General features: G+C 45.4%; 1 protein-coding gene and 1 non-coding gene across 7 annotated transcripts in view; both read right to left on the reverse strand.

Annotated features, from left to right (window-relative positions):
* The window catches only part of CYFIP2 (cytoplasmic FMR1 interacting protein 2), a 108125-nt gene that overhangs the window by 63113 nt on the left and 23268 nt on the right, over window positions 1-21744 (reverse strand). For 5 of the 6 annotated variants that reach the window (XM_044917132.1, XM_044917136.1, XM_044917135.1 and 2 more), the window contains 10 exons: window positions 20177-20296; window positions 19473-19598; window positions 15529-15695; window positions 14684-14831; window positions 11419-11572; window positions 10325-10481; window positions 9684-9780; window positions 5381-5457; window positions 3871-3979; window positions 1270-1389 (listed from right to left, as the gene is read on the reverse strand). In XM_044917132.1, coding sequence (XP_044773067.1) covers window positions 1270-1389; window positions 3871-3979; window positions 5381-5457; window positions 9684-9780; window positions 10325-10481; window positions 11419-11572; window positions 14684-14831; window positions 15529-15695; window positions 19473-19598; window positions 20177-20296 — 1275 coding nt within the window. Of the gene's footprint in view, window positions 1-1269; window positions 1390-3870; window positions 3980-5380; window positions 5458-9683; window positions 9781-10324; window positions 10482-11418; window positions 11573-12464; window positions 12540-14683; window positions 14832-15528; window positions 15696-19472; window positions 19599-20176; window positions 20297-21744 lie in introns of all 6 variants that reach the window. The other variant, XM_044917133.1, reaches the window with a different exon arrangement.
* Window positions 18451-18557, reverse strand: LOC123325388. The gene has a single exon (XR_006540400.1). It is a non-coding gene; the product is annotated as a U6 spliceosomal RNA (small nuclear RNA).

A 21744-nucleotide genomic window follows, 5' to 3' on the forward strand; every position in this document is an offset into this window, starting at 1 on the left:
TTTTATGACCTGGATGCTTTTGAAAAGTATCGTTCCTTTTTTTAACGCCATTTAATTGGTGTTTATCTGATATTTTCTCATGATTAGATTGAGAACATGCATTTTGGCAAGAATACCACAGAAGAATACCAGCAGGGGTTACATGAATATATATTATTACTGGTGTTGTTGACTTTTGATGCTTGGTTAAGATGGTGTTCCCACTGTAAAGTTACTAATCTTCCTTTTGGAGTTAATAAATATCTTGAAGGAGATAGTTTGAGACTATGCAAGAATCCTGCTGCTTCTTAGTTTTTTTTTTTTTTTAATTTCCGAGTAACTTTTAAAATTGTGGTCAAATATATGTAACAGAAAACTTACCACTGACACCATTTTTGAGTGTATAGTTCTGTGGCGTTCAGTTCATTCACATGACTGTGCTACCATCATCACCATCCATCTCCAGAACCTAATTTCCCTCAACCAAAACTCCACACACCAATTCCCTCGTTCCCGGTAATCACCATCCCACTTACTGTCTCTATGAATGTGACTACTCTAGGGACCTCGTAATAAGAGGAACCATAAAATATTCTTCTCAAAGGTCCGCCTACTAATTTTAGCATCCATTGCTGGATTTTGCCCACAACTGTCACCGTGGCGTTCTAATGGTGATTTTCTATTTCTCTCATTTCTTCTACTCATCTGCTTTTGAAAGCATGAAAGTCTTCCTCTGATTCACTTCAGGACTGGTCAATCAAGTTTATTCTAATTCTTGGAGAGGAAGAGTTAGCAGAGAGTAGCTCAAATTGCTGTTTACTCCCTGCTTGTGCATCAGGACCAAAGACATAGTTTCCAGGTCCCAGTGCAAAATGGAAATGTGGGGACTCTTGTTAAAAAATTAAGAATTTCAAGATGGCAATGGCAGAGCATTAAACCCAGCACGGAGCCCTTCTGGGCCCTATGCTGCACACCCATGATGCCCACCCTGTTGTGCAACCTTCCCTAGCTTCTCAGGACCTTCCCTGTACTTGCTCAGCTCAGTAGTAACCCAAAGGACAAGCAACTGTGCCCCAGGGTTGACCATGTCAAAGATCTCAAGGCAATCAAGAGGGTAAGATCACTCATTCTTTTTAAGTTTTTTTTTTTTTTTTTTACCTCTCCATTCAGTTGGGAAGAGACTCACTGCTTCTCTTTAACTAGCTCAGTACTAACCTAACAACACCTCCAACTAGGCTTCAGGTCTAAGGACTCCCAGACCAGAACTCCCACGGGCCCCCAGTCTCTTACCACAATGGAAGTCAGGTCCTCACTCTCGAAGCGGCTGATGGCCTGGTCCAAGGATTTATACATGGCGGCCGAGATGCGCTGGGTGATGAGTCTGTTCAAGTCAATTGATCTACCCAACAACTACATGGAAGAGACAGAGAGAAAAGTTACTTAAGGTTCTCACAGGCACATGACAACTAAATGCAATGCATTGATAAGAAATTGGATTAAAAGCAAAAAGACATTACTGGGACAAATGAGGACTCTATGCAGAAAACAGTACTGTTAAATTTCCTGAGTATGATCATTCTGTCTTGATTATGAGAGAATGTCCTCATTCTTAGGAGATACATGCTGAGGTATTCATGGGTAAAGTGTCATGACGTCTGTGACTTACTCTCAAACAGCTAAGAAAAAGAGTACGTATATTTAAAACATATGTAATTTAATGTTACATATATATGTATTCTTTTTTTTTTTAAGTTTTTTTTTTTTTTTTTTTTTTTAGAGAGCGAGCGAGAGAGAAACAGCATGAGAGGGGAGAGGGTCAGAGGAGAAGCAGGCTCCCTGCTGAGCCGGGAGCCTGATATGGGACTCGATCCCAGGACCCTGGGATCATGACCTGAGCCGAAGGCAGATGCTTAACCATCTGAGCCACCCAGGCGCCCCTACATATATATGTATTCTTATAAATTATTTACACATACTATATCTTTATATACTACATATATTTACTATTTATGTATTTATTTACTATTTATATACTACTTACTATATCTGCTATATTTATAATATATATACTATATACTACTTATATATTTATATACTATTTACCTAAACTTTATACATATACACACACACATATTCATATACTGCACTTTGCTAGGTGCCCAAGGATTATTCTTAACTATTTTATTTTTTTTACTGTATTTGCAAGAAAGAAAAAAATATGCACATAAGAGAAAGTAAAGCAAATGTGGTAAAATATTAATGATCACAAATCTGCCTGTAGAGTATATATATGTTCATTGTGTTATTCTTTCAACTTAAGTTTGAAATATAAGAAGTTGAGGAAAAATAGGATTCATCCAGACTGTAGGAAAAGGCTCAGGACAGGCTCCGGCACCCCATGCAATGTTGACATCCTAAATTTAGCTATGAGGTCCTTCCCACATCGGTTCCATGCACCACCAATCACAAGAGAGTAGCAGCTCCCTCAGCAAGGGCCCACTGCGTGCCTTTATGGGGATGAATATAGAAGCACGAGAATGAAGGGCTGGATGGAAAACAGAACTTACGCTAATTTCCGCCAGGGCACACACATGTGGGCAATATCACAGATGTGATGCAAATAGCAATAAACATTTACTGAGTACCTGCTGTGTGCATTGTGCTTTGCTAGGTGTCCAAGGATTATTCTTAACTATTTTACTTCTTTTTCCATTTCCCTTTTGGGAGATTTTCTACCAACTGACTAGGACCCCTGGCAGCTACCTTGTGTACACATAGAGCCCTCAGTATTTAATGTCCTGTGGCTAATTCTGGCTGCATCAGTAACTGATGGCTGTAATTTCCTGAGAGGCTGGAGGAAAAGTACTGAGCTCCTGCTGTTGAGAGGTGACGATGTTCTTTTCTCTCTCATTACTCTCCATTTCCCTTTGATTTCTCACGGCAATGAAAATGCCCAGGGTTTCCAGGGTAACCCCTTCCTCTTCACCTGGGGCACTTCTTAGCCGTGGCCCTTCACCTGGGTCTTCCCCACACACACTGTGGCCCACGCACCAAGTGCAGAGGTCATGGCGTAAAGGCCATACCAGCTTCACGCGGCTGACAGCGTGGTGTAGGAGTCAGGTGGCCAGAGCATCTCGTATTTTGCCTGCCTGGCTCACGTTAACATTTTTAAGCAGTGATCTGTGTCTGAGCTCCTGGCAGCATTTATTGCCTCTACATCTGGGGTCAAATGTGAACAAAAAGCAACTCCACAAAAACACACTAATTTCTAGCGTGGGTTTAGCGGACATGCTTCATTTCAAAGCACGAAGCAGCCCGCCTTCACTTAGACCAGCATGAGGGCCCTGCTCAGGAGCAGTTACCCATTCCTGAGCAGCAGTCCCCCTGGAGGGAAGTGAGCCGCGGCTTATGACAAGAGGACAAAGGCTTTGGTGGCCACGACTCCCCAGAGGTGAGCTGCAGGTGGACTGAGAAGCCTAGAAATTGAACCGCAGGATGCCAATGCCTCTTTATTGCTTATAAGATTCCGAGGCTGGGCTACACTCATGCTCAGAAGTCCACACGGGTGGCACGCAGGGTGGAGAGTATGCAGTCCTGGTCTCCAATCTCCCCGCTAACTTCACGGCTACTCTCTAGCCTGTCTCACCTGCCCTCTGGCTTTCTTTTTTTTTTTTTTAAAGATTTATTTATTTATTTATTTGAGAGAGAGAGAGAGAGTGAGAGAGAGCCCAAGAGGGGGTAGGGTCAGAGGGAGAAGCAGACTCCCTGCTGAGCAGGGAGCCCGACATGGGACTCGATCCCAGGACTCCGGGATCATGACCTGAGCCGAAGGCAGTCGCTTAACCAACTGAGCCACCCAGGCACCCATCCCTCTGGCTTTCTTCACCGTACCTGCACGTGTCTCTGTTTCAGCAGTGTTTCGTAGCGGTTGGACGGTGGATACGGAATGATGACTCCATAATTCTTACATTCGGCCCTAAAACGTTTATCCAACAGGACACTGCAAGGAATAAAAGTTACATAAGGCCAGTAAACATAACTGGGGATGGTTTTCAAATACCCAGCCCCATCTATTTCAGACCAGAGGATCTACTGAGTTTGTATATATAGCATATTTGAAATGAGAATCATCTTAGAGACACTGGAAGCCCAGCTCACTGTTAAAACGGCATCCTATTCAACCCAGATACTTGCTAAGTGACTACTTTGTCGAAGGCTGTGTAATCTGCATTTTCCCTGAAAGTACATGTTTTGTACTTTCTAAATCATCAAGAGCCATTCACTTCATTTAATGCGCATTCTGTGTTAACAGAGACTGGTGTGTTCTGATGTCACCTCCTACTTGAAATCTGTCAGAGCAATTCTAGCTGTCAAAGCAAAATGAAGGAAATTCTCTGCATGGAAAGAAAAGTAATTTATGACAGTTAAGTAACTATTCTTGACATTATTGGTTTGTACATTTGGATTTCCAATAAGAAGACAGATACCTATTTTGAGGTTTGTCTTGACCAGTACTGTTATGGGTTCTTGAAACCCAGGAATTCACTCAATCAACACATACTGGCACTGCCAACGAGGCTCCAACACTTGACAAGTGTCTTACCCCAACTTCTTCACCGGTCTCCTGTCTGGCCTTTATATACCTGTTCTTGCTCACCACCAATCCATTCTCCACATTTTTGTTTTTAATAAGGGCAAATTTTTAAAAATAAAAATTGAATCCAGTCCCTGTCATACTTTTGAAATCATCCCATGGTATTCGATTCCTCCTAGGGAAATCCTACAAGCCCCATCACCTGAGCCCTGCCTACCTCTCCAGCTTTATTGTGCAACTTGTCTCCTCTTATGGTCTGTAGACAAGACATTTACATGCACTAATTCACATTAATGGTCTCAACTGTCCAATGGAGTAGGCATGCTGTCAGTACAATACTTCTGCCCCAGGGACTTTGCAGAAGCAGTTCCTTTGCCTGCAATTTCCTGACCCATCCTTCACTTAGTTTTATTTAATGCCTATCAACTTCAGATAAGAACTCAAATGTTAGTTTCTCAGGACAGCCTTTCCAGTTCCTCACTCCAAAGACTAGTGCAGGTTTAACTGTCATAGATTTCCATACTCCCATGAACATTTCCTTCACGGGGAGCACGCAACCTCCCTTGCCGCTGTGCTCTGATCGGTTTGTATTAACGTCTGATATCCCTCCTAGACTGTAAGCTCCATGAGGGACAGCACCAAACCTGCCTATTTTCCTTTCTCCTATATTTTAGCACCCAGTCCAGGCCCATGGAATCGCTCAGATTTCCTTAGGGGCTAAAGAAGAGAGGTTTTACGACAGGAAACCATGTCTCACAGGTGGCAGGCTACAAACGTTTGTTGCTCACAGCCCCGGGACCCTCGTACCTGCCAGCCATGGCTTTGTAGTAGGCAAAGATCTGGTCCGCCAGCTTGTAGACAAACTGATCAAAGCACAGGTTCACCTGGGGACACGGAAGCAGGAATGTCAGCGGTGCATGTCTAGCTTTAGCAAAGAAAGCGCACGCAGCTGCAAGGGGTCAGCTGGGCAGTATTGTGTGCTGTGGGGCAAGATACTTTGAGTAGCAAAAAAAGCAGATCCTGTGGTTAAGTAAGTTAAGAAGTTTGGTCCCTCACTCTCAAGGCCCTTAGTTAGGCACAGAGAAGGCCAAGTTCAAAAAGCTGTTGAGGAACAGCCCTCCCCGTATGTCCCATCCTTGCTGTTCCAAGGTGGCCCGCCCAGGGGGAAGGCGATAGCTCTTCATATCCTGCAATTGCTCACATCATTCCACCCATCCTCTTTCCTGTTAGACTTTCTCATCTTTTCCTTTCACTTTATTTGCCCTTGCTTGACAAATGAAGAAGTTGATGGTGCTTGGAAACTGAAAAATCTTTTTTTTTTTTCAAACTTAGCTTAGAAACCTCTGGTTCTTAATGAATATGGGATCATCTTGCCATTTCAGTGTCTCATCACATTGGTGGCATACCATGAGGCTTAGGTGAGAAGTTCACGTCAGACACAGGATCAAAACCAAACCGTCCACCGAAGGCAAGAAACAGCCAAGGGTGGGGCTTTAATGAGCTGGGGATGTAGTGGTGGCAGGGCACCATGGGACTTCAAAGGGAACAGAGCATATTTAGGTGACTGATCTTCCATGCTTCCCTCGCCAAATTCGCAGCTCCGTAAGGTTAATTCTTTATCTGAAGAGCTCCCGTATCTTTGATTTTACACCCCAAATGTTATTCTGAACATACAACACAGAGCTATGTGCAGTTCTGCCCTCATCTGCAGGTGACCAAGCCTCTGCTCTGGAATTCATGCTTCAAGGGGCCCCACTGGACCTTCCTCCAGTTGAAGAACCTGCAGAGTCAAGGTGGGGGTGCCCACTAGTCATATCCTAAGCTCCCCTTCTAGAACCAGCCTTGAGTATCCTTGCCCCAAAAGCCCAAGCCCCTTCCAGGCCTGTCTGGTATTTTCCCTGGGATCATCCCTGAGGGTGGACTGCACAGCAGGTGTATGTACCCCTAGGGTTGAGGTTTAGCTAAGGGGCCACTGTTTGTGGGCAGTGGTGGCAGATGCAGCTTGGGTATCCACACACATACACACGAGGCCCTTCATCGTGCAGAACAGAGTTGGGTGATGGGAAGAGAAAGGGGGCAGGTCACAACTTGGGGTCTCAATGTATACTTTGTCCCCATGCCCTCAAATGTTACCCAGGGCCTGGCTGTGTGCTTTCTTTCCATTTATTTAAAAAATCTCACTTGGCCACATGACACTCTAGATTTGTTTCGTTTTCAACCTGTTGGAGAACATAAGTATATAAGATCTTGTCAGAACATGGAGTTGTCAAAAGCTGAGATGCAACCAGTTCACTTGTCTCCTAGAATCTCTCTTCCCAAGTCTGTGCTCAGGAGACGAGATCTGTGTTGGGGTCCATCAAGGTCTTCAAATCCCATAGAAATTGGAGGGTAGAGAAAGCAAGCAGCATCTCTACTAGCTTTTCTTGCTAATCCTAAAATAGTCATGTTTTTCCTTTATAAATAAGAATGTTTTAGGGCGCCTGGGTGGCTCAGTTGGTTAAGCGACTGCCTTCGGCTCAGGTCATGATCCTGGAGTCCCGGGATCGAGTCCCACATCGGGCTGCCTGCTCGGCAGGGAGTCTGCTTCTCCCTCTGACCCTCCCCCCTCTCATGTGCTCTCTCTCATTCTCTCTCTCTCAAATAAATAAATAAAATCTTAAAAAAAAAAAAAGGAATGTTTTATATTTCTATGATATTTTTACCTAATTGGCCTCAGTCTGTGTTTATAGACCCCATGTAATTAAGCAGAACCCGGACTATCATTCCAGATCCCAGAAGGCAAAACTGAGGAATTGCGGTAGCCACCACTCCCATGGGCCTCATGCAGGTGACAGGATTGTACTTCCTCGCTCCTCTCTGAAAAGGAGGTGCAGGCACATGACTCACTTTGACCAATGACACGTGTCATTTCCAGGTGGAAGCTTTAAGTACCAGTAACACCTCCCCCTGCCATGGCAATTAGTGAATGTTCCACACGGGTCCCAAATTGAAGACTACATGGACCAGAGCCCCCAACCAACCCATAAGGGAGAAATAAACCTTTGATTTTTAAGGTACTAAAAATTTGTGATTATTTGTTACTGCAGCATAACCTAGCTTGTCCTGACCATTACAGAAATAAAGCCATTGAGTGACTAATAAATAGCTTCATAGTTGAAAGGATGGTTACTTTAGTCCTACCGGTACTAGCAAGTGACACTGGAAGCTGTGTGACATTGGAGTAACAATAACTGACCACTTCAAGTCTAAGATTTATTATCTGTAAAACAGATAGTAGCATATACCTCTTTAAATTGCTGTGAAGTTTATTTAAAAAGTCGTTCTCTCTCCAGTGCTTAGCACTGCGCCTGGCAACTTGTAAATATATAATAACTGATACATGATATTGCTGTTATTATTATTAGCCAAATAATCCAACCATAAAAGACCCATTAGAAAATTAATTTTACCCCTGCAGTTCTATCATCAGCCATCCCTTAATACATTTGAAAAAGAAAGACCATCGTCTCGGTCTGGGTCATTTTTGATGATCATGATTTGTAAAGATCACTCTCCATATAGGGAATGATATTATAAGAGCACTGTATGGGGGCAGGTGGGAGCTACACCTGTGGGGAGCATAGCATGACATATAGAGTTGCAGAATCACTGTGCTATACACAGACTAATGGAACACTGGGTGTCAATTATACTACAATCTTAAAAAAAAGTCATAAAAAGAGATCACTCTCGGGGCGCCTGGGTGGCTCAGTTGGTTAAGCGACTGCCTTCGGCTCAGGTCATGATCCTGGAGTCCCGGGATCGAGTCCCACATCGGGCTCCCTGCTCGGCAGGGAGTCTGCTTCTCCCTCTGACCCTCCCCCCTCTCATGCTCTCTGTCTCTCATTCTCTCTCACAAATAAATAAAATCTTTAAAAAAAAAAGAGATAACTCTCCAGAACAAGTCATGGATCCTGCATTGCTATGGTCTGAATGTTTTGTGTTGCTCCAAAATTCATATGTTGAGATCCTAATCCCCAAAAGCGATGGTATTAGACAGTGGGGCCTTTGGGAAGTGATTAGGTCATGAGGGTAGAGCCTTCATGAATGGGATTAGCGCTTTATAAGAGAGAGACCGGGGGCACCTGGGCGGCTCAGTCGGTTAAGTGTCTGAGAGATCGAGTGTCGTGAGATCGAGCCCCAAGCTGTGCTCCGTGCTCAGTGTGGAGTCAGCTTGAGAGTCTCCCCTTTTCCCTCTGCCCCCCCCCTCCACTTGTGTGCATGCATGCTCACTCTCTCTCTCTAAAATAAATAAATAAAATTAAAAAAAAAAAAAAGAGAGAGACCGCAGAGAGCTCTCTCATGCCTTACACTACTGAAGGATACAATGAGAAGTCTGTGACCCAGAAAGGTGCCCTCACCCAACAGTGCTGGCTCCCTGATCTAGACTTCCAACCTCCACAACAGTGAGAAATACATTTCTGCTGTTTATAAGCCACTCAGTCTGTGGTTATTTGGTACAGCAGCCTGAATGGACTAAGACAGCCCACTTTGGGCCAAGAGCTAAAGATTTAAAAAGTCCAGACTCAAAAGACATTTGATTAAATTATGAACAAGTTTTACAAATTCCTTGAAGTTTTCTAAGATCACATAACTAGCAGCTTTCTTACTCGGTGAAAAAGATGCTTTGATATTTTATTTACACTTGTAGGATTGTTACATTAACCAGAAAAATAGTGGAAAAACCCCTGAGAAAAGACACTAAAGTTTGTGTCAACTGAGGAAGTCTGTTTGGTTTGCATTTTGTTTTTGTGCATTTTATTGCTGTGAGTGGGGGCATGACTTGACAGTTTGTGCTAAAATATAACAACAAGCCAGGTGTAGCCACACTTTTTTTTTCATAGTCCTACCAAATGAAAACAACAAACTGTTTTAAGCATTTAATTCCCCCACTCATAAATCTGAAAGTGACAATTAAAATCTCAACTGTAACCAGCTTAGCTTTTTCCTTACTTGAAAATAAATATTCTAATTACCTTTAAAAAATAAATAAAATAAATAAATAAATAAATAAAAAGTCCAGACTCTCGGAATAAGATTACAGGAACAAAAGGAGAAGGGTGTCACTTGCCTCGGCTTCAATCTCATCGTACAGGAACTGCTTTTTAAACTTGGTCAGAGCATAGTAGGCGCTGTCATTGTACAGGTCCAAGGGGTAGAGGACGTACCTGAAGAGAGAAAAGTAGAGGCCAGCAGCTTACTCATCTCTCTGAAGGGAAACCGACTGATGCGGCTTGGGAAACATGAAGGCTTGGGTGAACACGTGAACAAGCTCGGGGTTGGGAAGAGAGAGCCGTCCAGCACTCTGATGTTTCCAGCCTGCCTTAGGAATGCCTTACTTTATGCTCTGCCTGTAGAAATCAAAAGTCCGTGATGCTAATAACTCCAAGACCTGAAAAAATGAGTCTGGGACCAAAAGAAATGAGGTGGCAGTTAAGGACATTAGCTTCCTGGTCCCCAGAGATGACTATCTTCCAAGCACGGCTGCCCTGAGACTGACAGAGCACAGGGAGGGCAGCTGGGCTGGTAGAATCCCGGGCCTATCTGCAAGGCTGAGTCAAATCTGGTGTGACTTGATCCCTGGCACGAGTGTTCTCCCTAGTGGGGCCCGCTGCCTAATCTGGAAAGTTCTGGAAAGAACAGAGCTCCTTAGCAAACTATCCTCCATCTGCACCCTGGGGACCTCCTTGCTGACCCAATCCTGCCTCTTACTCCATCATGGAAGGTTCTTTGGTTTCCAGGATATGGTCTGTTAGAATCCAGGGCATGGACATCTCAATTGGGAACTGGATTCGCCGGCCCATGGTTAACTCCAGGAAGAATTCTCGGAACCAGAGCTGAGAGAGGTCACAACACTGCTGCAGGGCTTCTGAAAGCATATAGGAAAGAGTTGTGGGTTATACACGAGAAGCACCAAAAGATCTTTGCTCTTATTGTTATTAACTTGGTTCTTACTGCTTTCGTTATTCTTACCACTATACTAGTATATAGTAGGTACTCATAAATGCGACTTGATCAGTAGATCCTGCTGTCTTGTACCTGACAGCCAGTCTAACATCTATTTAGAAAACAGCATTTGTTAACCTCACAGTAGCAGGCCCGGGGGGGGAGGACAGCAGTGATGTTTTAGAGCTTTAGATGCCCCCACAATCTCCATCATCCCCCTACAAAGCCATCCTGAAGATCCACAGTCGGGCCTCCTTGTACATGGTAATTCTGGCTTCTCCCTGCTCAGAAGCCTTGAAGGGCCCTGATCTGCGCTCTGATGAAGTTTGGATTGTTTGTTAAGGTCACCCTTCTCAGTACCAACAGGTGCATTACCACTCCCACGTCCCTGGATGCTGCTCTCCTTCCCCCTGCCCTGTTCCCCCGGCACAGTCATCCTGCTAACGGGAGCACAGGAATGGGGGACCAGGGTTGGGGTACAGCCTGGAAGCCTCCTTTGCTATGAGCAAGAAGACTAATCAGCTCAGAGCTGCTGCTTAGAAACAAAAGGCTGACCGAATGCCTGGCTGTGTCTGTGGGTATGTTGCTGGTTTTAAAAAAGTCTTTAGTAGAGGGTACTAGAGACTTCATGACAAATAAACCACAAATGTCTACCAGACAAAGTCGGCGGAGTGAGACTAGCTGGACCGAGCCTGGCCTTTCCAAGCCCACCAGAAAGTGTGCATTTTTTACCTCGGTGGCAAAATGTGCCTCTTTTGGTCAATGACCATGCTTTTTGGCAACTTTTGGTCCAGTGGCTTTAGTCGGTCTGGGACCTGGGACCCTAATCCTCTCCCCACTACCCGGACACTGCAACTCACCACTGATATTGAGCAGGTGAGTGAAGAAGAAGGACTGTTTGTGGAAGTCCTCTATGGCAAGGACGATGGGTCCATCGAGGCTGCTTCTCAGTGTCTTCTTAGAGCCGCTTTTGTCTGCGATGAGTGATTCCAGCATGGTCCGCACCATGTATAGCTTGAAAGAGAAAGTAAGATGAGAAGGTCAGGGGCTGGCCCTCCACCCTGGGGTAAAGGTTTCTCTGTGTTGTATTTATATTTTTCTTTTTTTCTGCAGATGTCTGCTCTTAAAAAGCACTGTCTTAAGGAAGTACCAGTTTAGGGTTGGAGAAGTGAATTTGGAACATGTAAACCCTCACGAGGGAGACTGGTCAGCCCAGGAAGGAAGTTCTGCCCAGGGCCTGATAACAAGTCTTTCAAGGCCCAGGTTTTTGCCTGCTCTGCTTGGCCAAGGGCATGGGCATCAGAGGAGAACCTCAGTTCACATCACTCTGGAGGCACTCTCTGCTTTACTGGTTGGCTGGGTGGCACTGTGGGTGGAGCCCCGGACTTGGGTCTAAGGCCAGGCCCTCCTACTGTCTTGCTGTGTGACCTTGGGCAACAAAGTCCCACTCTGGGCCTCAGTGTTCTCATCTGCTAACATGAGGGGGTTGCACCAGATGCTTTCTCAAACCAGTCCCCTTCAGCTCTAACATTTTGAGGAACTGCGAAATGCGATTTGATCAGAGCAAATCCCCCACCCACCGACCTCAAGCTTCTGACCCTTAGCACTTTGAATCCATTACTGAGGGATGGTGCCCTCTGGTGGCACCAGCTGCGTCGCACAGCCTACCAAAACCCTGGGCAGAAAGCGGGGGAAGATGGGTACTTACACAGGAGGTCTACTAGACAATCAACTCCCACTTACAGAGGGCCTTAAGTGCAAAGGGTGCAAGTGCTAATCTAGATCTTTCCACATCATCTGCCTTTGAATCTTAGGGCTGGAAGGGGCCTTGAGGAGCCAGGCTAGTCCATTCCTGCTGCCTCCTGGAGAAGTGTACCCCAACCAACCCAGCCAGGCGGTGTTATACCAGGGATCGGCAGCCTCTTCGGCCCTGTGTACCACCAGTGGGGTGAAACAAAGCCCGCGGGGACCACTGGCAGGCCTAAGACATAGGTAGGAGAAAGGAGGAGGGCACGGGAGGGCAGGAGAGACAGGGAAGAGGGAGAGAGAGGAGAGAGAAAGAGAGAGAGAGAAAAGCAAGAGGTATTGTATACGGTGGGGAAGCCGCCGCGACTGCTAGGGGCCACTTGCCGACCACCTCTCAGAAGCTCCAACCTCCCTCTGCCACCACATCTGCCCTGGCTGCCTCTGGATCTCCTCGAGGACCGTCCCCACCATGCGCCTGGCCCTAGGCCAGGCAGTGCAGCCACACAGACGAGGGGCCCAGTGCCCCGGCCACAGCACTTCCCGTGATGGTCCAAGAGCTACCACGGTGGCCAGTCCACCCTCGCCAACCCCATCAGGGGGCAGGCCTGATCATCCCTAAGAAGCACTGTTCTAATGACGGCCTTTGGAGTCATCCAGGAAAGGATTCATCAAGTACCATCCATGTGGAATTGACTGATTTGTTTCAAATTCTATTTGAAAATCCATTCTGTCGATAAGAGGGGGAACTCTTTGCCCACCTACTCCTCCTGAACAGAGCTTTTAACTCATCAGATCAGCCAACATCCCAGCTGTGCTAGATGCCCCTGTCTACTGTGCTCGGCAGGCCCTCACGGAGCCCTGGGGCGGGAGTCAGGAGACCTGGGTTCTTGTCCCACCTCCACCTGTGACTCGCCTTGTGACTTAGACAAGTCACTTCCCCTCTCTGGACCTCAGTTTCCCTATCTGTAAAACAAGGAGGGCGCTGGGACTAGCTTGTCTCTAAGGGCTCTTCCAGCTCTGACTATTAGGAGTCTACTCAATGCATCCGTGCCACCTCACAGGATTTGTTTGGGGGGGGGGTGTTAACTCGGGGCCACACTACCCTCTCAGACCACCTATATAAATCCTCCTTCCACTCCTCTTCTCTCCCTCTCTCTCCCTCTCTGCCTGTTTGGCCCTTCCCCTCATCCTCCTTTCCAGTTTCCCTTCTGCCTTGTCTTGTGTCTCCCTCACTCAAGTCTTGGGACTTACAGAAACACCCGAGAGCCCTGCTTAGCCCCTCCAGGATATTCTAGGCTGGAAAGGCCTGTGGTCCTGGACATTACACAAAAGTGTTTGTAGAAGCTTCCTTGGGATTTCCAAGACCAGCAAGATTAGTGCACACTGGCCCACAGGCTGTGAAGCCAAGGGAAGTTACGGTGCTGAGAAGCCATTCTGCCCCTTCCCTCCTCCCCGTCCCCTGCCCAGACACAGACACACACACATGGGTTGGGGGGGCGCTGGGCCTCAGACGGCTCATCTCAGATGGTTCAGATTCACGACTGCAGAGCTGAGACAGGCTGAAAGGTCACGTCAAGGGGGAGTTCCTGTAAGACCCCTGAAAGTTCAATGGACCCTTATGCTTTTTTCCAATACCTCAAAAAGCCTACCAGGAATTGCTTATCTTTAAATAAGTGGCAAGGATTCAACCAAGATGCCCAGATTCTTTACTTTTTTTTTTTTTTTTTTTGCTAATTTACTGACTACTTTGGATAAATCACAGGTGACCTCTTGTTTTGAAGCTTTGGTTAGCAACTCTGGATATCTCTGATTACTAGACTTTCTCTAAGGGGTCAAGGGCTTTTGGTACTTGTGCATTTGAGGGGATAATAATAATGTTTTGTCAGTAACATGATCTCCTTCAAAATTTTCACTTAATGGAGAAGATAATCAGAGTACAGAGAGATCAAGGTGCTTGCCCAAGATCACACAGCATGTCAGAGGCAGAACTCGTGAATTCCCAAGCTAGGATGTCACTGCAGGGTGAGGGGGCCACGGTTCACTGAAGAGGGACAGGATAGATGCATATAGATTCTACTTTAAATTCCTCCTATACTTTGGAACCTATACTTCACGGGGCTAGGAGATAGCCAGTCCTGGTATGACCCCCATTTGCCAGATTAGACAACTGAGGCACAAAGAGACTGTGTAACGTGCCCAAGGTGACACGGGTTTCTAGGACTAGAATCCAGGTCTCCTGAATCTTAAGCTGGTAGCCCTCCCTCCTGTATTAAAGCAAGATGGCAGAGTAAGACTAGTGCAGCTGCTGGACCCTGCCCCTCCTGCCTGAGGTCCCCCAGCCCGAGCTACCATGGCCTGGCTGGCCTCGGAGCCACTTACCTGTGTGCTGGAGGGCCCCACAGCACGCCGGGGCACCTTGATGTCAAATCCCCCCTTGGGATCCTTCTCCCCTCTCAAGCACGGGTCATTGGGGGGCTCTCGGCCCCCCTCCCAGTCACAGATGGTTTTTCGAATTGCCTGCAGGACACTGGGAAGGAAGAATGGATACTCAGACCTGGTTTTAGCATTGGAAGGAGGCCCTGCAAGCCTGTTTCTAGAGTCTGTGATGGCCCAGGACTCCCTGTCTTAGAATTCCTGGGGGTTGGGGAAGCGTGCTCATTCCTGGCCCCACCCACACCCCAAGAGGTGTTGGCTTCCCAGGCTTGAGCCACGGTCCAGAAGTCTGCTCTTCAATAAGCACCACAGGGGACTCTGATGCCCACTGGCTATTTTTCTTTCTCATTCCAGGGGAGCTTCATTAGTCCAATTACATCTCTGTATGTTTGAAGTTTTAATAGTAGCTTGCATTTGTTGCATACTTACTCTGTGCTGCTGTGTGCTCAGGTCTACACACTGATTATATCACTTTATCATCCCAACAACCAGTGTATTCCACATTTTACAAATGAGGAAAACTGAGATTCAGAGAAAGTACGTTATTTGACCAGGTACACATAGCTAGTGGTGCATACAGGCTTCAAACCCAGAGACTGAGGCTTGATTCATTTCAAATGTCCAGTCTCCTAAGAAGATGTCCTAGAACTTGTGGGAACATGCTAAAAGGGTCAGTGTGTGTGCAGAGGCGGTGCTGGAAGCTGACTGAGCCAGGAACTTCCCCTGTGGTCTGCACATAGCACCTCTGATTTTTTTACGTGACCCCTGGAAAGGGCCATCTGAAGACCCACCTGATAAGGACGTTCTTCTTCTTCCGCACGGCCTGTCTCAGGGGCTCACGCAGCGTCACCTGGGCGAAGTCCTGCAGGGCCGCGTAGATGGTGTTCCTGATGGCCTGGTTGAAGACGCTCTCCATCCTGCCCATGAGGACCTGGAGGCCTTTGATCATGGCGATCACCTGGCCAGGCACAGATCAAGGTCAGGCTCACTGTGCCTCAGCTTACCCATCCGTCCAGCACCCTTCACCACACTGCAGGGAGGGTGCTGCCTGAGATGTCCAGAAGCCAGAGGCCAGCGCTACTCAAAGTGCCAGTTCACAGCAAGGTAAGAAACGTGTGCCCAGATGGAAATGAGTGCACTGCTTCCTTCATCAAGGAAAGTCCAGCTACAGGCACAGATGTTAGCTAAATGGCACAGTGTGCTTCTCGGCGCAGCTCACTTTCACTCTGGCTCCAGCTCCCTAGCTTAGTGCTGACTGCTGACAAAGAGCAGCCAGTTCACGGACCACACTTTGTGGACCACTCTGACTTCCAGAGGCCTCTCTACACACCATGAACCCACAGACCATATCAAATAGAACTTTGTTCAACCATAACACTTTCTATAGAGTTTTGACGATCTTTGCTTTTGAAATAATTCGGTCATTTGCTGTTTGAGTCCATAGAGCTTCCTCCTATGACATAAAATCTCTGTGGAAGTCTCAGGTAAGGGAAAACCTCTGTCCTTCTGTTTGCCTCCTCCCTCCCCCCTCTTCCCCTACTCATCTGGCTGCAGAGACGGGGAGACAGGTATTTGTGATGAGTATATCCTGGCCTGCCTTGGAGTGTGCGCCTTCTCTTCTGGGTTCCTCTCTTCTCCGTGCAATCACCTTTCCCTCCCCATCCCAAGGAAGAGAGGCATGTGTCTCTGCAGTTGCTTTGTCGGTTTCCCAGTAGGTGAGTTTACTGGGGCGAAGGAGGAATAAGAAGTCTTGGGTGGCCTTGGGTGGAAGTCCCATCCCTAGTCTAGCTTCACCAGCAACATGCCTGATCCTTTGGCCCCTGTCAGCCACAAGTGCTAATATCTAGAGTGATTCAGAATTCAGAGGGGACAGCGCAAGCCGTATCAGCCTCCCGACATGATGTGTCAGGTCTGATGACATGACCACATGTCATCATGATGTGCTGGGCTTCCACACTCTGCACCGGGCTGTAAGTGCTGCACAGGCAAGGCCCAGCAATGCTGTGCACGCCCTATGCCCACTGCCTGTAGTGAGCCGTCAGAACATTTTTGTTGAAAAGGAACAAATAAAGCAATGAATGAGTTTACATGCTAAGATTTTTTTCTTCCTCTAAACCTTAAAGGAATAAATAGAACATCTGAGGTTAGAGGAAATGGTGAGAACAAAGTTCAGGCAGTGAGGATTTTCATTAGAACCAACAAGTATAGTGGTTTCGCCAGAGAAAAGCTTTAGTGTAGAGAAACAATGGGACAGAGTCCAGGTCTAGGACTAGAATCCAGGTCTCCTGAATCTTAAGCTGGTAGCCCTCCCTCCTGTATTAAAGCAAGATGGCAGAGTAAGACTAGTGCAGCTGCTGGACCCTGCCCCTCCTGCCTGAGGCCCCCGCCTTAAGGGAACATTACATCACAAAAGCATCTGGGCTCCTGGCTAGAGACATAACTAGGAAATAATGAGACAAAGGAAGAGATGATGGAGATGTTTCAGAATGATTCCAAACACAGCAAAGTGTGCGGATGTTACACCTAAGGGAAAATCTTTGCAATTCTGGGCTAGGCAGAGATTTCTTAGCTAGAACACAAAAATCACAAACCGTAAAATAATTGATGTTGGACTTTATCAAAATTAAAAATAGTTGTTCTTCCAAAGGTACCCCTAAGAAAATGAAAAGGCAAAGTCACCAATTAGAAAAAATATTTACAACATATATATGACTAGGGACTTGTATCTACAACATATAAAGAATTGTCACAATTCAATATGAAGAAGACAGAAACCCAATTTAAAAAAATGGGCAAAAGATTTCAGAAGACAGGATTTCACAAAGGAAGAAATATGAGTGGCCAATAAGCACATGAAAAGATGCTCAATATCATCAGTCTTCAGGGAAATGCAAATTAAAACTCCAATGAGATTTCACTAAACAGCCATTAGAATGACTAAAATTAATAAAATTGATAGAATCAAGGACTGAGGGTGTTACAGCAATAATACGCTCATATACAGTTGGTGGGAATATAAAATGGTACCTCCACTTTGGAAAACCATTTGGCAGTTCCTTAAAAAGTTAAGCAAAAAGTTAAGTCACCTACAATATGACCATTCCAAGAGAAATAAAAACCTATATCTATACAAAGACTTATACTCAAATCTTTAAAGCAAGTTTATTCATACTAGCCCAAAGCTGGAAATGGCCCAACGTTTATCAACAGTTGAATGGGTAAGCAAATTACAGTATATATCCATACAATGGAGTAATACTCAACAATAAATGAAACAAACTATTGATACACAGAACAATGGGGGTAAAACTCAAAATTATGGCCGTGAGTAAAAGAAGCCAAACACAAAAAAATACCAACCAAACAAAATGATAAAAAATGCCAACAAATCTATGGTGACAGGGGCACCTGGGTGGCTCAGTCGTTAAGCGACGCTCTTCGGCTCAGGTCATGATCCCGGGGTCCTGGGATCGAGCCCCGCGTCAGGCTCCCTGCTCCACGGGAAGCCTGCTTCTCCCTCTCCCGCTCCCCCTGCTTGTGTTCCCTCTCCTGCTGTCTCTCTCTGTGAAATAAATAAAATCTTTAAAAAAAAAAAAAAAAATCTATGGTGACAAAAAAAAAAAAGTGATCAGGCCCAAGGACGGTGGGAGAATAGATGGTAAGCAATACCAAGTCTTTAAGGGGAGATGGAAATGTTCTGCATCTTTTTTTTTCTTTAAAGGGAATGCTTTGTGAATTTGTGTGTCATTCTTGCAGAGGGTCCACGCTAACCTTCTCTGTACTGTTCCAACTTTAGTACATGTGCTGCCAAAGTGAGCACAGAATGTTCTGCATCCAATCTTTTTGGTTTCACAGGGTGTACACAATGATCAAAACTCTTGGCATTATACACTTTAAGTGGATACAGTTTACTGAACATAAATTATACCTCAATAAAGATAATAAAAATACTATACTATCCTCATGAAGCTATCAAACGCATGGCACAAGAACGGGGTCTTCTAAAAGGAACATTCAGAGAACAAGATGGAGCTTCTGACATTAAAAATATAATAGGCACAATAAAAAATACTAATAGTTGAACTTCAGGAAATATCCCATAAAACAGAACAAAATAAGTGATGGACAATAAGACAGAAAAGGTAAGAAAATGAGACACTAAATCTGACAACTCATCTCATCTTGGTTTCCACCTGAGGTTCTTTGATTATTCATCAGTTTGGGCATTTTTCTTATCTCTTTTAGCCATTGGTTTTGTCCTTGTTTCTGCTGTTGGTTTCCTTTTGCCCATTTTTCTAGTGGAGTGAATGCTTTCCCTTGGGTTCTTGGGAACAGAATGGGTTTCTAATCATTTTTGAATGGTAACTTTTTTTTTTTTTTAAGATTTATTTATTTAGAGAGAAAGAGAGCATGAGCAGGAGTGGCAGAGGGAGAGGGAGAGAATTTCAAGCAGACCCTGTGCTGAGCATGGAGCCCGACACAGGGCTCAATCCACCACCTGGAGATTACGACCTGAACAGGAACCAAGAGTGGGTCGCTTAACCGACTGCAACACCCAGGCGCCCTTGAAGGGTAACTTTTGACAGAGATGAATTCAGGCAGGAGGAAGACAGGAAGTGTATGCACAAGGAGGACCATGGCTGCCATCTTGCTCAGAAGCACTCCCGAAACCACCAGGATCAACACCAAGCAGCAGCCTCGGGGTAGGGGGTTAATGCAGGGAGTCAGCGCCCACCTCGACAAAGGCAAACTTCTCCTCACTGGTGTAATTGTAGCGCGTGGCTCTCTCATACTCCTCCGCCGTGCCAGGGCAGTCCTTGTTGCAGAACTTGTCAGTGGGGTGAACCAGCTTCCAGGAGTACTGGGGAGAGAGGAAGAACCCAAATGTCCATCAGTGGATGAAGGGAAAAACCAAATGTGGTATGTCCATGTAGGGGACTATGACTCACTCATAAAAGGGAATGAAGTTCTGATTCATGCTGTAACATGGATCATGGTTCTTGAAGGCATGAAGTGAAAGAGGCCGGACACAAATAACCACATAGTATATAATTCTACTTGTGGGAAACATCCAGAAGAGGGAGATCTTTAGAGACAGAAGACAGATTACTTAGGGTTGTGGGGGTCGGGAATGGGGGTTGATTGCACAGGGTTTCTTTTGGAACTGATAAAAAGATTCTAAATTTAACTGTGGTTTTTAGAATAAAAAGATTCTAAAGTTAACTGTGTTAACTGTGGTTAACAATTCTGCGAATATACTAAAAACCAATGAATCTACATTTTCAGTGAGTGAATGGTACAGTGTGCGAATTATATCTCAGTAAGGCTGTTAAAAGAAGAGTGCTGGGGAGAGGCAGAGGCAGACAAGAGTCCGTGTGCACAGAGGTCAGGCTGGAGGGGTCCGGGGAGGGGCAGGCCCTCTGCCTTTAGGACACCTACCACCTCCATGACGTGGGCGCTCCACTTGGATAAAAGCTGCAGGCCCCGCAGGGCCAGGTCAAAGAGCTCGCGGTATTCCTCGTCTGACTTCTGGCTGTCCAGCCCGGAGCCTGTCACCACCTGGGGAACATGGGCCGTCACCCTCACCATGTATGCGCCTGGCACTTTTAGACATTATTTCACTGATTCCCCCAAGAATAATACAAGGGAGGTGCTATTATCATATCCCCTGGATAGATAAACTGAGGCTCAGGCAAGTTCTTTGTTGAAGGCCACATGGCTTGTAAATGGCTGAGGGTTCAAACTCAGGTGGTGTGATGCCGTAGCCCCACTCACAACTACCCTGTTATACTGCAGGGCGGAGGCTTTCAAATTTTTTAAACTGCACATTACAGTAGGAAGTGCACACCACAGAGTGACTCAGGAACACATACCTGCATAGAGATCTTAAATATATATATATGAACCAACACTTTTCATGAAGCAACTTTACTCTTAACACATGAGAATTCCTCTGATTGTCTATTCTGTCATACAAAATGCTAATCATAAGTCACTACATTAATTTCACAGCTCATTAATTAGATATGACACAACAACTGAAAAGTGCTGGACAAACATCTATTTGAATGTATATTATTCCATAAGGCAGTATGGATGTATGCATGTGCATACAGATATATGTGCATACGTGTACGTCCGCACATACGTGTATACGTGTGCATGTATACGTACATGTATGTGCATATGCACATATACGTGTATGCAGTGCACACATATACATATATGTGCACACGTGTACGTCCATGCATGTGTATATACGCATGCATGTATGTGCATGTGCACATATACACATACACGTATGCACATGCACACATATACGTATATGTGCATACATGTATGTAGGTACATATATGTATCTACATATAGAGTCAGTCCTCATTATTTGTGGGTTCTGTATTTGTGAATTTGTCTACTCCCTGAAATTTATTTGCAATCTCCGAGTCAATGCTTGCAGTCCCTTTACTGGTCATTCCCAGGTATGTGCAGAATGGTGAAAAATCTGAGTCATGTCCCAGCTGAGGGTGAACATGGGGAATCTCTGCCTTCTTGTTTCAGCAATCATGCTGTATACGTGTCCTTTTCATGGTTTATTTAATGCCACGTTTTCCATATTCTTGTACTTTTTACTGGTGATTTCACTATTTAAAATGGCCCCAAGTGTAGTGCTAGAGTTCTGTGTAATGATCCTAACTGCAAGAAGGCTATGATGTGCCTTGGAGGAAAAGCATGTGTTTTAGATAAGCTTTCTCTGGACATCAAGTTATAGTGCTGTTGCATGTGAGTTAATGCCTATGAATAAACAATATCTATTACATATGGTGTCTTTAAATAGAAACACACAGAAAACACGGTTATACATTGATCAGCCTATGAAAATGTTGTGACCAGAAGTTCACAGGAACTTAACTCTGTACTTCTTCGAGGAGCAGTGGTTCAGTATTTGCTGATCCAGTGTTCATGCCTACTTTACAGAATATAATTACTGCAAGTAATGAGAATTGTTT

This window comes from Neomonachus schauinslandi, chromosome 7 (assembly GCF_002201575.2).
Source record: "Neomonachus schauinslandi chromosome 7, ASM220157v2, whole genome shotgun sequence".
Classification (NCBI taxonomy): Eukaryota; Metazoa; Chordata; class Mammalia; order Carnivora; family Phocidae; genus Neomonachus; species Neomonachus schauinslandi.